General features: G+C 42.5%; 2 protein-coding genes across 3 annotated transcripts; both read right to left on the bottom strand.

The window, feature by feature from the left end:
- Positions 1-1,352: 1,352 nt before the first annotated feature.
- LOC127532035 (stonustoxin subunit beta-like) lies at positions 1,353-9,913 on the bottom strand. Its single transcript, XM_051943051.1, has 4 exons — positions 9,817-9,913; positions 3,484-3,657; positions 3,051-3,097; positions 1,353-2,901 (listed from the first exon to the last, which is right to left on the bottom strand). Exons 2-4 carry the CDS (start codon positions 3,531-3,533, stop codon positions 2,372-2,374), a joined length of 627 nt encoding a protein of 208 aa, XP_051799011.1. The 5' UTR covers positions 3,534-3,657; positions 9,817-9,913; the 3' UTR covers positions 1,353-2,371.
- Positions 9,914-11,276: 1,363 nt separating this feature from the next.
- On the bottom strand, positions 11,277-14,654 carry LOC127532033 (rap guanine nucleotide exchange factor-like 1). Of its 2 annotated transcripts, XM_051943049.1 has the most exons (8): positions 14,272-14,654; positions 14,037-14,131; positions 13,536-13,667; positions 13,291-13,452; positions 13,032-13,154; positions 12,304-12,376; positions 11,928-12,152; positions 11,277-11,746 (listed from the first exon to the last, which is right to left on the bottom strand). In XM_051943049.1, exons 3-7 carry the CDS (start codon positions 13,622-13,624, stop codon positions 11,970-11,972), a joined length of 630 nt encoding a protein of 209 aa, XP_051799009.1. In that variant the 5' UTR covers positions 13,625-13,667; positions 14,037-14,131; positions 14,272-14,654; the 3' UTR covers positions 11,277-11,746; positions 11,928-11,969. The 2 variants fall into 2 exon arrangements, with proteins under 2 accessions (XP_051799009.1, XP_051799008.1); XM_051943048.1 differs by lacking the exons at positions 14,037-14,131; positions 14,272-14,654 and having other exon boundaries at positions 13,536-13,825.
- Between the last annotated feature and the right edge of the window lie 267 nt (positions 14,655-14,921).

Consider the following 14,921-nt stretch of genomic DNA (forward strand, 5'->3'; position numbering starts at 1 on the left):
AACTCTTTCTGATGTTTCTCCATGTAGAGAATGTTCCAGAAGGAGATTTCATGTGGAGAAGAACACATGCACATTGATGGAGAAGATGTGAAACTCCAGAACATCTGTTCTCCTCCTGAACTATTGTGAGGAGCTTTAGGGACACAATCATGAATGGTTGCTAACAAACAACGTTCAACCTGTCTTTGAATACAATTCTATCAAGTTTGCTCTCTTTACGCACAACAAACATCTGGAATTTATGTGGAATCATAGAATGAGAACTGGTGAGTTTTAGACACACAGATGTAGATGTTTTAAGGCTGCTCTGAGTTTTAAACTTTTCTTTTCCTCCTTAATCAAACTGTCAAATAGAAGTTCCTTCAGACTGTCTCAGATTCTCATGTTATAAACTGATTAACCCCTGAGAAGTTCATTTATTTGAAGCTGTCTGATTTGATAATTCTATGTTTCTTTCTTTTCTGCTTCTCTTCTGCTTGGACCAGTGGAATTGTAGGACACAGTTGGTGCCTATTTGTTGTTAAATTATGCTTAATAAAAGATAAAACAACAAAAAACTTGGGGAGCCAAATATCCCAGAATGCATTTAGACCAGCAGCAAAGACCGAGGAGGAAACTTTCAGAGGAAACTCAAGTATTTTGGGAATACTGCTGTTATTGTGACACTAAATGTAGTTTTCAGATGATTTGAGGTGAGAAAGTGGTTGTAAAAACGTCCAATCTGTGGTCAGTTTATCCAGATGAAGCTGATTAAAAATGAGCTCCAACGTTTTCAGAGATGTGAGGTCCAGGTTAGACAGCTATGATGGACGGTCAGCCTCACTGTAGAGCTCCTTATCTGGACCAGACTTTACAATCTGCTGCTCTGACACTTCTATAGCGCTTCAACGGGATATTAGTAGTTTATGTTGATCTAACCGTCACACTTTGACCTCATACTTTATTTGGATTGTTCAGAGAAAAATCAGTTTGAAAGAAGTTCAAGTTCACAACTTTAGATTGTTCATGTTTTACTCAGTCACTGACTGTGATCATAAGAACAGATAGAAATTAAAACATAGAATATCATTTATTTACAAGTTTTGTTTTTGAGTCTTTTAACGACTAAAAATATGTAGTTTTTGTTCTAGTCTTTGGAGTTCTTTATATTTGCTTTTAGGGCTAAATTTAATTAAATATAATTAAAAATGGAGACAAAAAGATAAAAAAATAAAAGCGTCAGTTTTACTGCTTTACTAAAGATCTTTTTTCTGTTTTCATTTCCACCGTGGAAGAGGACAAACGTTGATTATTCAACATGGAAAATTAAATTCCACTTATCAACAAATAAGCAAACAAACATGAAGATCAAAGTGTGTTATTAGTCATTTATTGAATAAAAAAGAAAGTTAGAATAGTTTAAAAGCCACAGGCAGAGCAAATAAAACTGGAGAAAGATGTATTAAAATCATTGATCTTGTTCAGGAAAAATCAACCACTGCAATGAAAATAAAAACTAAGTTAGACATTGATTACAGCACAAGATCTGTTCAAAGAATTTAGACCATGGAAGGGTTCAAATACACCACAATGTGAGGAAAACCTCCTTTAACGGCCAAACAAAACATTTATAGAATGAAACAGGCTAAAAAATGTTGAATTTACAGAGTTCAATGTAATCTGGATAGTCCTGGTGGGTTTAAATTCTACTGGAATCATATCGATGCTGAAAACATTTTGATCCAGAGATAGCTAGGGTTATGGGAGCTTTGATGGAAAAATAAAATCTGGTAGAATTTGTTGATGAAACCAGAAATTCAGAATCTTATAAAAAAAAATAACGGATTGAAGCACTTATTTATTGTAAAAAAGAAAAATGGATCCATCAATAAGACATAAATGACAGAAGAGCACAGAATACTTTGGAAAGAGTGATACAGATGAAGGAAGTTCTCATGTCATCACTAGAACAGGACTTAAAGACTCACATCAGGATCAAGTGTGGCTGCACAAAAAGCTGATTTTCACTGGACAATAATGTGTGAAAGTCTGTCAGCAGTTTGGAGATTCACTGCTTCCTCTCTCATTTCACACTTTGTGCAGCTCAAATGCTTTTAGTTCAAGTGAGCATCAGAGGAACACCACATCCTGATTTTCACTCTCAACATTTGACTGGAAAAAGACGCAAACACCACATTTGGCTCCTGGAATAATCACAACTTCCATCTTTGAAGAGGAACAAGTTTACAAGGAATCATTTAGAAGGATTTGACAAAGAAACACATTTAATCCATGAATGTGAAAACATGTTTGTGAGGGACAGAGTCATGGAGAGACTCAACTATCTGTTCAACACTGTTTCTCTACCAGGAGGAGACTCTGGAGACTCAACTCAGCACAGAATCACTGAAGAATCAGACCAGAACAAGAAGAACCCAAATCCAGGATAGAGAGGTTGAGTGAATGTGGTGTTGAAGGTGTGGAGGAGGATCAGAGAGTCAGAGGAGACTCTGTAGAAGGACAGAGTTCCAGCAGGAACATCCACATAAACTGAAACTCTGTCAGAGACTGAGGAGGACCTGATGGATGTTTGACTGTTATTGTGAATGACAGAATAACAACGATCAGAGCAGATCAGACTCCAGGACTGATCATTAAGTCCAAACTCAGAGTCATCACTGTTTCCTTTCCTTCTGATTCCTCTGTAACTCACTGATATTTCAACCTTTCCTCTCCACTCCACCTCCAAGTAACAGCGACCAGTCAGACCAGTTTCACACAGCAGCTGTTCCCAGTAGTCAAACCTGTCTGGATGATCAGGATACGACTGATCCTCCTCCACACGTGTCACCTTCCTGTTGTTGTCAGACAGTTTGAGTTTTCTGTTTACTGTGTTTGTGTCGACTGTGAGTTGACAGGAATCTGATGGAGAGAACAAACACAACACAGCTGCAGTTATTGATGGATCATGTGATCAGTATTAAAGCTTTGATGATGACCTCACAGATGTGACACTTTGAAGATGCTTGAATGTGCTGCTTTGTTTCCATCAATCCATTAAACACACTTACACTTCCTCAGACCTGGTGTCAACCATCGGACTCCAGCAGGCGTCACCCTGAAAAGAGGAGGACGGTCAGAGCAGCAGGGACTCTTTCAGCAGCACACATGGACGTTACATGGCTGTCACACTGTTCCACTGATAAAGGACCAGTCCAACATGGAGACACAGACACTTGAATGCAGCATCTCTAAAGTCCTGTCCTGTGCTCGTCACGTTCCAGCTCAGTTTACACTCATTATTCAGCTTTACTCATTTATGCATCCTCTGTTCATGGAACTAGGCTAGCAGTTACCCTGCTTCCTGTCGTTGAGTGAAGCTGGGCTAACTGATTCCCCTTCCCTTCAGTCATGGTGTTTAGCTGAGCTATCAGTGTTCTTCTGCTTCCTTTCTTTGTTGTGATCTACGTTGATAGTTTCCTGAGAGTGTCTGTCAGTCTGTACCTGAGAGTGTCCAGTCTACAGTGTGGATCCTCCACTTTAGCTCTCAGCATCTTCTCTGCTGAGTCTCCTGGATGGTTGTAGCTCAGGTCCAGCTCTCTCAGATTTGAGGTCTTCAAGCTCAGAGCTGAGGCCAGAGAAGCACAGCCTTCCTCTGTGACCAGACAGCCTGACAGCCTGCACACACAAAACAACACAAACCTGATGGACAACACTTGGCTGGATGTTTCTCACTCCTTCTTTTCTTCTTTGTCTTTCAGGTATACTTTGCTGCACATTTCATGCGTCTCAAGCAAATCAACAATCTCAGCAATGATTAAATGTCTCTATCATGGCGGACGCAGCAGCAGCAGCAGCAGCAGCACACGCTTCAGCTGCTCCTGCTTTGGGCCGATCAAGATTAAAACCTGAAATCTATAAGACTGTGGATGGTAAAACAATCGTGGAAGATGAGCTTTTAAACTTCCTTGCTGTTAAATTGAGAACCTTAACTCAGGATGAAATTGTTTTATTGGCAGTAAACACGTTCGACTCTAAGACAGTAGAGGCCTCCAAGAAGGTATTGTTTGAACTGTGTGAGACTATGCAACGCAATATAGCGCACAAAGGAGCGCAAAAGGACATAAACAACATAAAAAGCTGTCTGCAAGTTCTCAATGAATGCGGGGAAGATGTCCCACGTTTTGTTTCACATTATTTGGAGGATTTGTCCCCTGTTGCATTCTCCAATATGGATGTGTGTGGCTTAATAAAGAAAATGGAGCAGCTATACACTGAAGTACGGGCCATGAAGAGTGCGCTTCAACTTCAGGGGGACGTGTGCGCGGATCTCCGCCTGATCACTGCAGATGTGAACCAGCGGGTGTGTAGCCTCGAACGCACTACGGAAGAAACCCAGAAAGGTGACTTGTGGTGCAGTACGGTGTGTTCGGTGGGGAGCGAGGCGTGAATGACTGATGTGCCACAAGACGGTAATCAGGAGTCGGTATCTACCAGCGACAAGACTCGGGATACTGAGACTGAGGCCAGGTCATTGTCTGAGGCTGCGGGTGGAGGTGCTAGCTGTCACGAGGAGGGAAGTGGTGACAGCGGAGCGTGCGCGTCGGCCAGCAGTGGCATGGGTGAGGTGAATGCTGTGGAAAATGCACCTTTGCTTGGATCTCCCAAATGGTCAACTGTCCTCAAAAAAGGAAAGCCACTGCCTGCCAAGACAGGAGCTCGCCCCAACACTACACCTGGTCTGAGGAAACCTGGGAAAACTGTGGCTATTGTGGGCACAGGAGCTGCAAGCCACCGCATTAAGACAGTAACTACTAAACTGGTGAGTGTCTTTGCTTCTAGATTCTCCCCTGATTTAGATGTGAGGACATTATCTGACTATCTCAAGGAACAGCTTGATCGTGAGGTTGAATGCCAAAAAATTGTGACAGCTAACAATAGATTCTCGTCGTTTAAAGTGACTGCTGAGTGCAATGACATGGCGGAGATGTATAAGCCTGAGATCTGGCCTGTGGGCGCTTATGTGCGGCGCTTTTTCGAGCCGCGCAACAGAGTTGTTGCTGGATCAAACGGTGCTGCTTTAGCTGGGCAGATGAGTGGGGCCCCATCAGCCCATGGCACGAAGGCTGACTAAAACGAACAATGGGAATACATGTTTTATCTTATAACTGTCGTGGTCTGCGCTTGGGACAGAGTGCAGGGGACAGAGCTCAGCGGATAGTTGTTGACCACCTCTTGGAGCAGTGCGATGTGCTTTGCTTACAAGAGACTTTTTTGTCAAAGCAAGACCTGGAGGGGTTAAACGCTCTGCATAGTAACTTTTATGGAGTAGGGGAGTCCAGTGTGGATCTAGCAGACGGAATTAAGCGTGGGCGCATATCTGGAGGAGTGGCTATTCTCTGGGACAAAAGACTTTCATCTTGTGTTAATGTACTAAGGCTTGAAGTGGACTGGTGTATAGCCATTCATTTAAAATACAGTGGCAAGGAGTGTGTTATTCTGAATGTTTACACCCCCTACGAGTGTGCACCTAATGAAACGGAATACCTTAATAGACTTGCTTTTATGAATTCTTTTATACAAAGTAATAGGCATTTGAATGTATTGATTATAGGTGACATGAATTCAGACATCACAGATAGTAACTCACTTTTTGCTAATCATTTGAACCAGTTTTGTGAGGATAATAGATTAATCCTGTCTTCTAAAGTCTTATTGCCTTCTGATAGTTTTACATATGTTAGTGAGCTTGGCATACAACCTCCTGGTTGGATCACTGTGTGGCTACAGTGACGCACACTCCTCATTAACAGATATGAATATCTTCTATGATTTATCAACAACTGATCATATTCCTTTCGGGATGGTAATAAATTTCCAGATTTTACCTGTGATCGAAAGTTATGAAGATGATAGAATTTCCCAAATAGACTGGAGCTCCCTCTCCCAAGAAGAAATTGTATCCTATTGTGTGAACACTGAGAATTTCCTAGGGAAAATTTGGTTGCCTAAAGAAGCAATTATGCGTAGCGATTGTATGTGCCTGAACCCAAAACATCTTTCTGATATTTGTTCTATGTATGAAGACCTAATCAAAGCTCTGCTTGACTCAAGCCAATCTGCAGTTAGAACAAAGTGTATGAAGAAAATAAAACCTGGTTGGAATTCTTATGTTGCTGAATTTTATGTAAAGGCACGTGAGGCATTCAGAGATTGGAGGCTGGCAGGTAAACCAAGGTATGGGCCAGTTTTTGAGAACAAAAGGGTCACTAATGCCCAAAATAAGTATGCTATTCGTTACATTAAAAAAAATGAGGAGGCAGTGAAAGCAGACTCTGTGGCCAGAAAATTACAGTCTAACAATCTGTTCGAATTTTGGAAAGAAGTTAGGACTTTGAAAACCAAAGTATCTTTGCCATGTGTTGTAGATGGTGTTTCTGGCTCCAACAATATTCTGGAACTGTGGAAGCAATACTATAGTGGTTTATTTAATTGTGTGCGGAGTGACTCTTTTATGGTCCATAATGTTGATAGCTTTGATGTAATCCGGTGTCATGATGTGGTGAAAGCTATTTCTAAACTATCAGAAAATAAAGCCACAGGTGTAGATGGTGTTTCAGCTGAGCACCTAAAGTTTGCAGATGAAAAATTGGCTCCCCTGCTCTCAATGTGCCTCACAGCTTGTTTGGTTCATGGGATGCTGCCTGACTCAATGTTATCGGTCCTGATGGTTCCTATAATTAAAAATAGAGCTGGAAAGATCAGTAGTTCTGATAATTACAGACCAATAGCCTTGGCCAGTATTGTGTCTAAAATTGTTGAAAATATCTTGTTAGACAAGATTTCTCAAACGATTTCCTCTTCAGATAGCCAGTTTGGTTTTAAAGCAAAGCTTGGCACAGATACAGTGCCTTGTGAAAGTATTCGGCCCCCTTGAACTTTTCAACCTTTCGCCACATTTCAGGCTTCAAACATAAAGATATAAAATTGTAATTTTTTGTCAAGAATCAACAACAAGTGGGACACAATCATGAAGTGGAACGAAATTTATTGGATATTTTAAACTTTTTTAACAAATAAAAACTGAAAAGTGGGGCGTGCAATATTATTCGGCCCCCTTGCATTAATACTTTGTAGCGCCACCCTTTGCTGCAATTACAGCTGCAAGTCGCTTGGGGTATGTCTCTATCAGTTTTGCACATCCAGAGACTGAAATTCTTGCCCATTCTTCCTTGCAAAACAGCTGGAGCTCAGTGAGGTTGGATGGAGAGCGTTTGTGAACAGCAGTCTTCAGCTCTGACCACAGATTCTCGATTGGATTCAGGTCTGGACTTTGACTTGGCCATTCTAACACCTGGATACGTTTATTTGTGAACCATTCCATTGTAGATTTGGCTTTATGTTTTGGATCATTGTCCTGTTGGAAGATAAATCTCCGTCCCAGTCTCAGGTCTTTTGCAGACTCCAACAGGTTTTCTTCCAGAATGCTCCTGTATTTGGCTCCATTCATCTTCCCATCAATTTTAACCATCTTCCCTGTCCCTGCTGAAGAAAAGCAGGCCCAAACCATGAGGCTGCCACCACCATGTTTGACAGTGGGGATGGTGTGTTCAGGGTGATGAGCTGTGTTGCTTTTACGCCAAACATATGTTTTGCATTGTGGCCAAAAAGTTGGATTTTGGTTTCATCTGACCAGAGCACCTTCTTCCACATGTTTGGTGTGTCTCCCAGGTGGCTTGTGGCAAACTTCAAACCAGACTTTTTATGGATATCTTTGAGAAATGGCTTTCTTCTTGCCACTCTTCCATAAAGGCCAGATTTGTGCAGTGTATGACTGATTGTTGTCCTATGGACAGACTCTCCCACTCAGCTGTAGATCTCTGCAGTTCATCCAGAGTGATCATGGGCCTCTTGGCTGCATCTCTGATCAGTCTTCTCCTTATTGGACGTGAAAGTTTAGAGGGACGGCTGGGTCTTGGTAGATTTGCAGTGGTCTGATACTCCTTCCATTTCAATATGATTGCTTGCACAGTGCTCCTTGAGATGTTTAAAGCTTGGGAAATCTTTTTGTATCCAAATGCGGCTTTAAACTTCTCCACAACAGTATCTGGGACCTGCCTGGTGTGTTCCTTGGTCTTCATGATGCTCTCTGCACTTTAAACAGAACCCTGAGACTATCACAGAGCAGGTGCATTTATACGGAGACTTGATTACACACAGGTGGATTCTATTTATCATCATCAGTCATTTAGGACAACATTGGATCATTCAGAGATCCTCACTGAACTTCTGGAGTGAGTTTGCTGCACTGAAAGTAAAGGGGCCGAATAATATTGCACACCCCACTTTTCAGTTTTTTATTTGTTAAAAAAGTATAAAATATCCAATAAATTTCATTCCACTTCACGATTGTGTCCCAATTGTTGTTGATTCTTGACAAAAAATTAAAATTTTATATCTTTATGTTTGAAGCCTGAAATGTGGCGAAAGGTTGAAAAGTTCAAGGGGGCCGAATACTTTCACAAGGCACTGTATGTGTATTTATGCTCTCAAAGAAATTGTAGCCAAATATAAGAATCAGAACTCCTCTGTTTTTGTCTGTTTTTTAGATGCTTCCAAAGCTTTTGATAGAGTGAATCATCGGAAATTATTTATGAAATTGATACAGAAGGGTGTCCCTAAGTATATTGTCTGGTTACTGGTTTATTGGTATGCTCAGCAAGCAATCTATGTAAAGTGGGGAAATAGAGTGTCTTCCCCATTTAAGGTGAGCAATGGGGTGAGACAGGGAGGAATCTTATCCCCTATTTTGTTCAACTTGTATTTAGATGACCTCTCAACACGACTTAAGGCCTGTAACACTGGTTGTATGGCTAGCAGTGTTCTAATAAATCATCTAATGTATGCAGATGATCTTGTCGTGTTCAGTCCAAGCACTGCTGGGCTGCAACAGTTACTTAAGGTTTGTTCATATTATGGTATTGAGCATGATATCCAGTATAATGCACAAAAAGTATGGTTATGATATGTAGAACAAGAGAGGATAAAAGTGTCAATTTTCCAAATTTTTATTTGTCAAATAATGTGCTGAAAGTAACAAACAAAATAAAATATCTTGGTCACATCGTCACAGAGGATTTTTCTGATGATGATGACATAAATAGACAATGTAGAACACTGTACGCTCAAGCAAATACACTGGCACGAAAATTTGGTTCTTGCACTGACAAAGTGAAGATAACGTTGTTTAAATCATATATCACACCTTTGTACACTGCTCACCTTTGGACTAAGTACAAGAAAGGAACATTACAAAGACTGCAGGTGGCCTACAATGACGCCTTGCGTGTTCTTCTTAGGAGACCAAGATGGGCAAGTGCGAGTGAGATGTTTGTCTCAGCCGGAATTAACATTCTGCAAGCCACACTGTGTAAGATGATGTTCAGTTTTATTTGTAGACTGAATATCTCAAATAATGAAGTGATTGTGTCACTGGTGAATATTGGCTGTAGTGCCATTCGCTATCAGTCTGGGATGTGAAAGCACTGGTACAGTGTCTCTTTAAAGGGACGTTTTAACTGTTTTTGATTGTATCTTTTCTGTGTCTTGTTGTGTCCTTGTTTTTATGGTGTGTGTATTTGGACCTAGTGTCTGGAATAAAGCTGAATTGAATTGAAAATTAGTGGGATTTAATCATGTCAAAAATAAACCCTGACAAAGTCGTGCACAAGTTCAGTAAAAGATCATTTGATGAATCATCAGCAGAAATGATTGTACTCAGGTTAGCTGTTTATCCACTGATAGAAATCACATCAGTTTCAAAGTGTGAGTCCTGACCTGAGAGCTTCCAGTTTACAGTGTGGACTCTCCAGTCCAGCAGAAAGACTCTCCACTCCTGAATCCTGCAGGTTGTTGTTACTCAGGTCCAGCTCTGTCACAATGGAGGACTGGGAGCTGAGGACTGAGGACAGCTTCTCTCTGACAGATTACAGTTATTAAGTCTGAAGAGACAAAAAGCACATTATACTGATGAAACAGCAGCAAAATGAAAAATGATCTTCAGTCTCCAACTACTTACACAACATTCTTGGAGGCTTTGACCACTGGCAGCAGCCTCAGAAGAACCTCCTCTGAAGCAGAGTATTTCTTCAAGTCAAACACGTCAGATGTTCTTCTGATGACAGTAAGATGAAGCCCAGAGCTGACCACTGAGCAGGAGACAGTTCATCTGTGGACAGATGTCCTGATCTCAGGGACTGTTGGATCTCCTCCACTAGAGAAACATCATTCATTCAGACAGTGGAACAGAATGCTGCAGACACATTCTTACTGATCTTCTCCTTGATGTACTCTACTGTTTTCTGATTGGTCTGTGAGCTACTTCCTGTCTGTGTTAGCAGGCCTCGAAAGAGATTCTGATTGGTGACAGACCAGGAGGAAGCGCAAGAACAAGTCCAGGTGTCCATTTGGACTCTCTAAGGCTCGTCCACAGCTCTCTGGTAGAAAACTGTGGATGTTGTTTGTTGTTGTTAGCAGGTTGATAGAGTTGATGATGTCTGAGATAAGGCCAGACTCCTGAATAGACTTGTCCTGGTACAGTCCTCTCTCTCTTTAAGATCTGTGTGAACACTCCTGAGTACACTGAGGCTGCTTCCACATCGATGCCACACTCTGTCAGGTCGGACTCATAGAAGATCAGGTTTCCTCTCTGTGATGAAAAGCCAGTTTTCCCAGAGACTCAATCATCCTCCTGCTGTCTGGACTCCAGTGTGGATCTGTCTCAGCTCCTCCATCATACTTGACCTTCTTGACTTTGGCCTGAACCACCAGGTGGTGGATGAACATCTCAGTCAGGGTTCTGGGCAGATCTCCTCCCTCTCTGCTCTCAGCAGCTCCTCCAGAACTGTAGCAGTGATCCAGCAGAACACTGGGATGTGACACATGATGTGGAGGCTTCGTGATGTCTTCATGTGGGAGATGATGCTGCTGGCCTTCCTCTTATCTCTGAATCTCTTCCTGAAGTATCCTCCTTCTGTGGGTCGGTGAACCCTCTGACCTCCGTCACCATGTCCACACAGTCAGGAGGGATCTGATTGGCTGCTGCAGGTCGTGTGGTTATCCAGAGGCGAGCAGAGGGAAGCAGATTCCCCCTGATCAGGTTTGTCAGCAGCACATCCACTGAGGTGGACTCTCTAACATCAGTCAGGACCTCATTGTTGTAGAAGTCCAATGAAGGCGACACTCATCCAGACCGTCAAAGATCAACACAACCTGGACGTCTTCGAAGCTGCATTCCTGCTGCTTTGGTTTCACTGAAGAAGTGATGAACAAGTTCCACCAAGCTGAACTTTCTCTCTTTCACCACATTCAGCTCTCTGAAAGTCAATGGAAACATGAAGTGGATGTCCTGGTTGCTTTTGTCTTCAGCCCAGTCCAGAGTCAACTTCTGTGTTAACACTGTTTTCCCGATGCCAGCCACTCCCTTTGTCATCACTGTTCTGATTGGTCCATCTCTTCCAGGTGAGCCTTTAAGGATGTCTTCTGCTCTGATGCTTCTTTCTGCTCTGTCTGCTTTCCTGGATGCTGCTTCAATCTGTCTGACCTCATGTTCATCATTGACCTCTGCAGTCCCTCCCTCTGTGATGTACAGCTCTGTGTAGATCTCATTCAGGAGCCGGCTGTCCTGCTTTAGCGATGCCCTCAAACACTCTCTGGAACTTCTTCTTCAGAGCACATTTAAGTTCACGTCCACAAACTGCAGGAAGTTCTGAATGAAAAGACAAGAAAGAAAGAGTGAAGTAGAAGTAACCTGGATATTAAAGCACCAAAGTAGCAATAAAGTGAAAGTGACAGTTTGTCCCCTAAAGACTGATCGTGTGAAGATATTCTGAGACTTTAGTAAATGTTCTGTTGATCAGCAGCTTCAGTCTTTACACAAATCCTCTTACTGCTCTGCAGACAGTCAGCCAGCTTCTCCTGCTTCATCCTCCTCAGGAACAACACTGTGATTTGCTGAAACATCTCTCTGCTGCTCCTCTCATCTTCATCATCACCCTCCAATCCTCCTCATCCTCCCTCTGACTCTCGGAGCGTTCTGGAGAAACTGGACTCACAAGCTTCTGCATCTTCTTCAGCTCCTTCTTCACAAAAGTCACCATGTTGTCCTCCAGCAGCTGGAACAGAGAAATGTGTCAATGAGTCCATCAGAGTCAAATCATGGAGCCAAACATCAGATCCATGTTGGACACACTGACAGTCCACTGGTCTACAAAGAGCAGCATGGAGACGTCTGAACACAGAACAACTTGTTGTCCATGAACTCACCATGAATATGGAGTCCAGGTGATGCTGCTGGACAGACTGAGCTCTGGGAACCTCTGAGTTCTGCTGCTCCACTCTGTGGATCAACACCAACAGTTAACTCTCACTTTATCACACAGAGACAAACACCAGCTGAAGGTCCATGATGTTCATTAGAGATTCCAACATTAGTCTGTTTTCCACTGCAGGAACTTTCTCTTCATTTTGGCTCATCATCAATCTTTGGTCCGACCACAGGAACCGTCCCTGTAGAACCGCTTTCAGAACTGTTTATAGGAGTTCAAAGTTCCTTCTACAGTGTTGGAACTTCTGAGAGAACCTGGAAAACTGCTCTGTAGGTCTGGATGCTGACTGATTAAACTCAGAGAGGACAACAAGAACCATTTTTCTGTCCTCTCCATCCTCATCCAGCATCAGTTGTCTCCATCAACAATGTAAAATTCACCCTGTAGGCTAACATGCAGGTTAACATACATGCTAACATGTAGGCTAACATACAGGCTAACAAGGCTTCTATGATCACAGAACTGGAGTTTTGTCCAGTAAAACTATTTCTTGATATTTTCGTGAACTCAGTGTTTTTGCTGGGATCCACCTGGTTCTGTTTTTAATGTCTCTGTGGATGATGTTCACGTTATTAGCATCACGTCTTCAAAACATTTGTTCTGTTTGATGAGGAGCCAATCTGCTATCAAACTAACAGCTCTGAAACCTTGTTCTGAACATCTTACCTCTCTGCAGCAGGACCTGGTTCTCCTTTGAAATAGATAGGAGGACCCTTAGACCGGTCACTCTTGAAGGACACACAGCTGGATGCAGGCCCAGGTCCAGAGGACTCTGGACTCTGATGGATGCTGTTAAATAGAGAGGAAGATCACCAGGAAGGAAAAATCATGTGGCAGAGTTTCAGAGTGATTTAATATTGGAACATATTTGGAACAATGACAGAACATTTGACACAACAGTCAGTAGTTTGATTTCACAGCTTACCCCTCTGCAGCAGGAGGTTCATGATCTTTAAAGTCAATGAAGCGATCCTTAGACTGGTCACTATTTAAGGACACACAGCTGGATGCAGGTCCAGGTCCAGGTCCAGGTCCAGGTCCAGGTCCAGGTCCAGGTCCAGGTCCAGGTCCAGGTCCAGGTGGATTCCTGTCAATAATGATGCAGCAGTGATGTGATGCTGAGCTCTGACATGCAGCAGAGTCCTGGACAGTTAGAGATGGTGGTCTCACCTCTGAGCTTTGCTCTGGTTCTCCTGTTCCCCACACAGAGAGCTTTTAGAGAGAGGGACTCCTTCCTCTCTGTCCTCACACTCATCCATGATGCTCAACTCACAGCAGCTCACACACACTTTCTACCTTCACCTGCACAGGAAACAAACATCATTCATCCACTCAGATCCTCCTGGAGAAGATCAGCTGCTGCACTTCTACTATCAGTCCAGCAGATGGAGTCATGGAGCTGCAGAGACTCACCCACAAACCCAAAGTCAGAATGACTAAACAACAAAGAAACATCAGCAGCTCATCAAACCGACTCAAGTCCATCAATAATTTCATAGAAATATTGACTGATTGCAGTCAATCAATAAGCTAATAATCATATTGATCCATGTTTAAACAGCAGTCATCCAAAGTTTGTGCTGAAATAAGAAGTGAACATGTAGAAACATGACAGAGCAGAAACAAACAGCAACATTACTGAAGTTAAAGCAGCAAACAAAGAAAACTTACACTTTATTCAAAGCGCTGAAGAAGAAGAAAGTTTCCAGTCCACTCCTGGACGCTCAGACAGGTGATCTGTTTCCTGGAACCAGTCAGGACTCCACCTATGAGGAAGCAGCAGGAAGACTTTTGCAATAAGAGCACATTTTACAGCTGATTCCCACTCATTTCATGCGACTGATTATTTCAACATTCAACCTTTTTCATGGTAAAGACCAACAAATGGACTGAGTCTAATTCAAACCTGACTGAAGGAGCAGCAGAGTCACAAACTGCAGCTTCTGATCAACACACTGCTTCCTCCAGCAGTCACAAACTGACTTTATTGAGGCCAGCCTGAGGCACACCTGAGCAATAATCCTGCTGTCTGATCAGCATCTGGATCTGCCACAGCTGTGAGAAGGATGGATTATCTGGACAGAGGAGAAGTTCTCACTAACATACATTTAGACACATCTGTGGACAATATTGGAGAGAAACAGACCTTTCGTGTTCATAGAAGAAGTCTGAGAAAAATGGAAGCAGAAACAAAAGTGTTGAGTTTCTGTTTTTGTTCAGAGTAAAATGGAGGCTGAACCATGAATCAGCTCTGAGGTCTGGACTACCAAGCAGGATCTGAGTTAATGGAGGAACTTCAGCTTACTGTCGTGTCCTTTTATTTTCTCAACAAGAATTTCCTTCAGCTTGAATCATTTTATGTCTGAATCAAAGTAAACCAAAGTTCCACTCACTCAGCTTCTCCTGCAGCTCTCTGCTATATGTGGACCAGGTCTGAGAGAAAATCCTCCTCTGTGTCTGCAGGCTGCCGTCACTCTGAGACACAAAGAGCAAAGATCAGCTGCTGCACCTTTAGATGACGTTAATATGAGACATGATGAAGCTGCAGCAGCTTCC

The sequence above is a fragment of the Acanthochromis polyacanthus genome, chromosome 22, assembly GCF_021347895.1.
Source record: "Acanthochromis polyacanthus isolate Apoly-LR-REF ecotype Palm Island chromosome 22, KAUST_Apoly_ChrSc, whole genome shotgun sequence".
NCBI lineage: Eukaryota > Metazoa > Chordata > Actinopteri > Pomacentridae > Acanthochromis > Acanthochromis polyacanthus.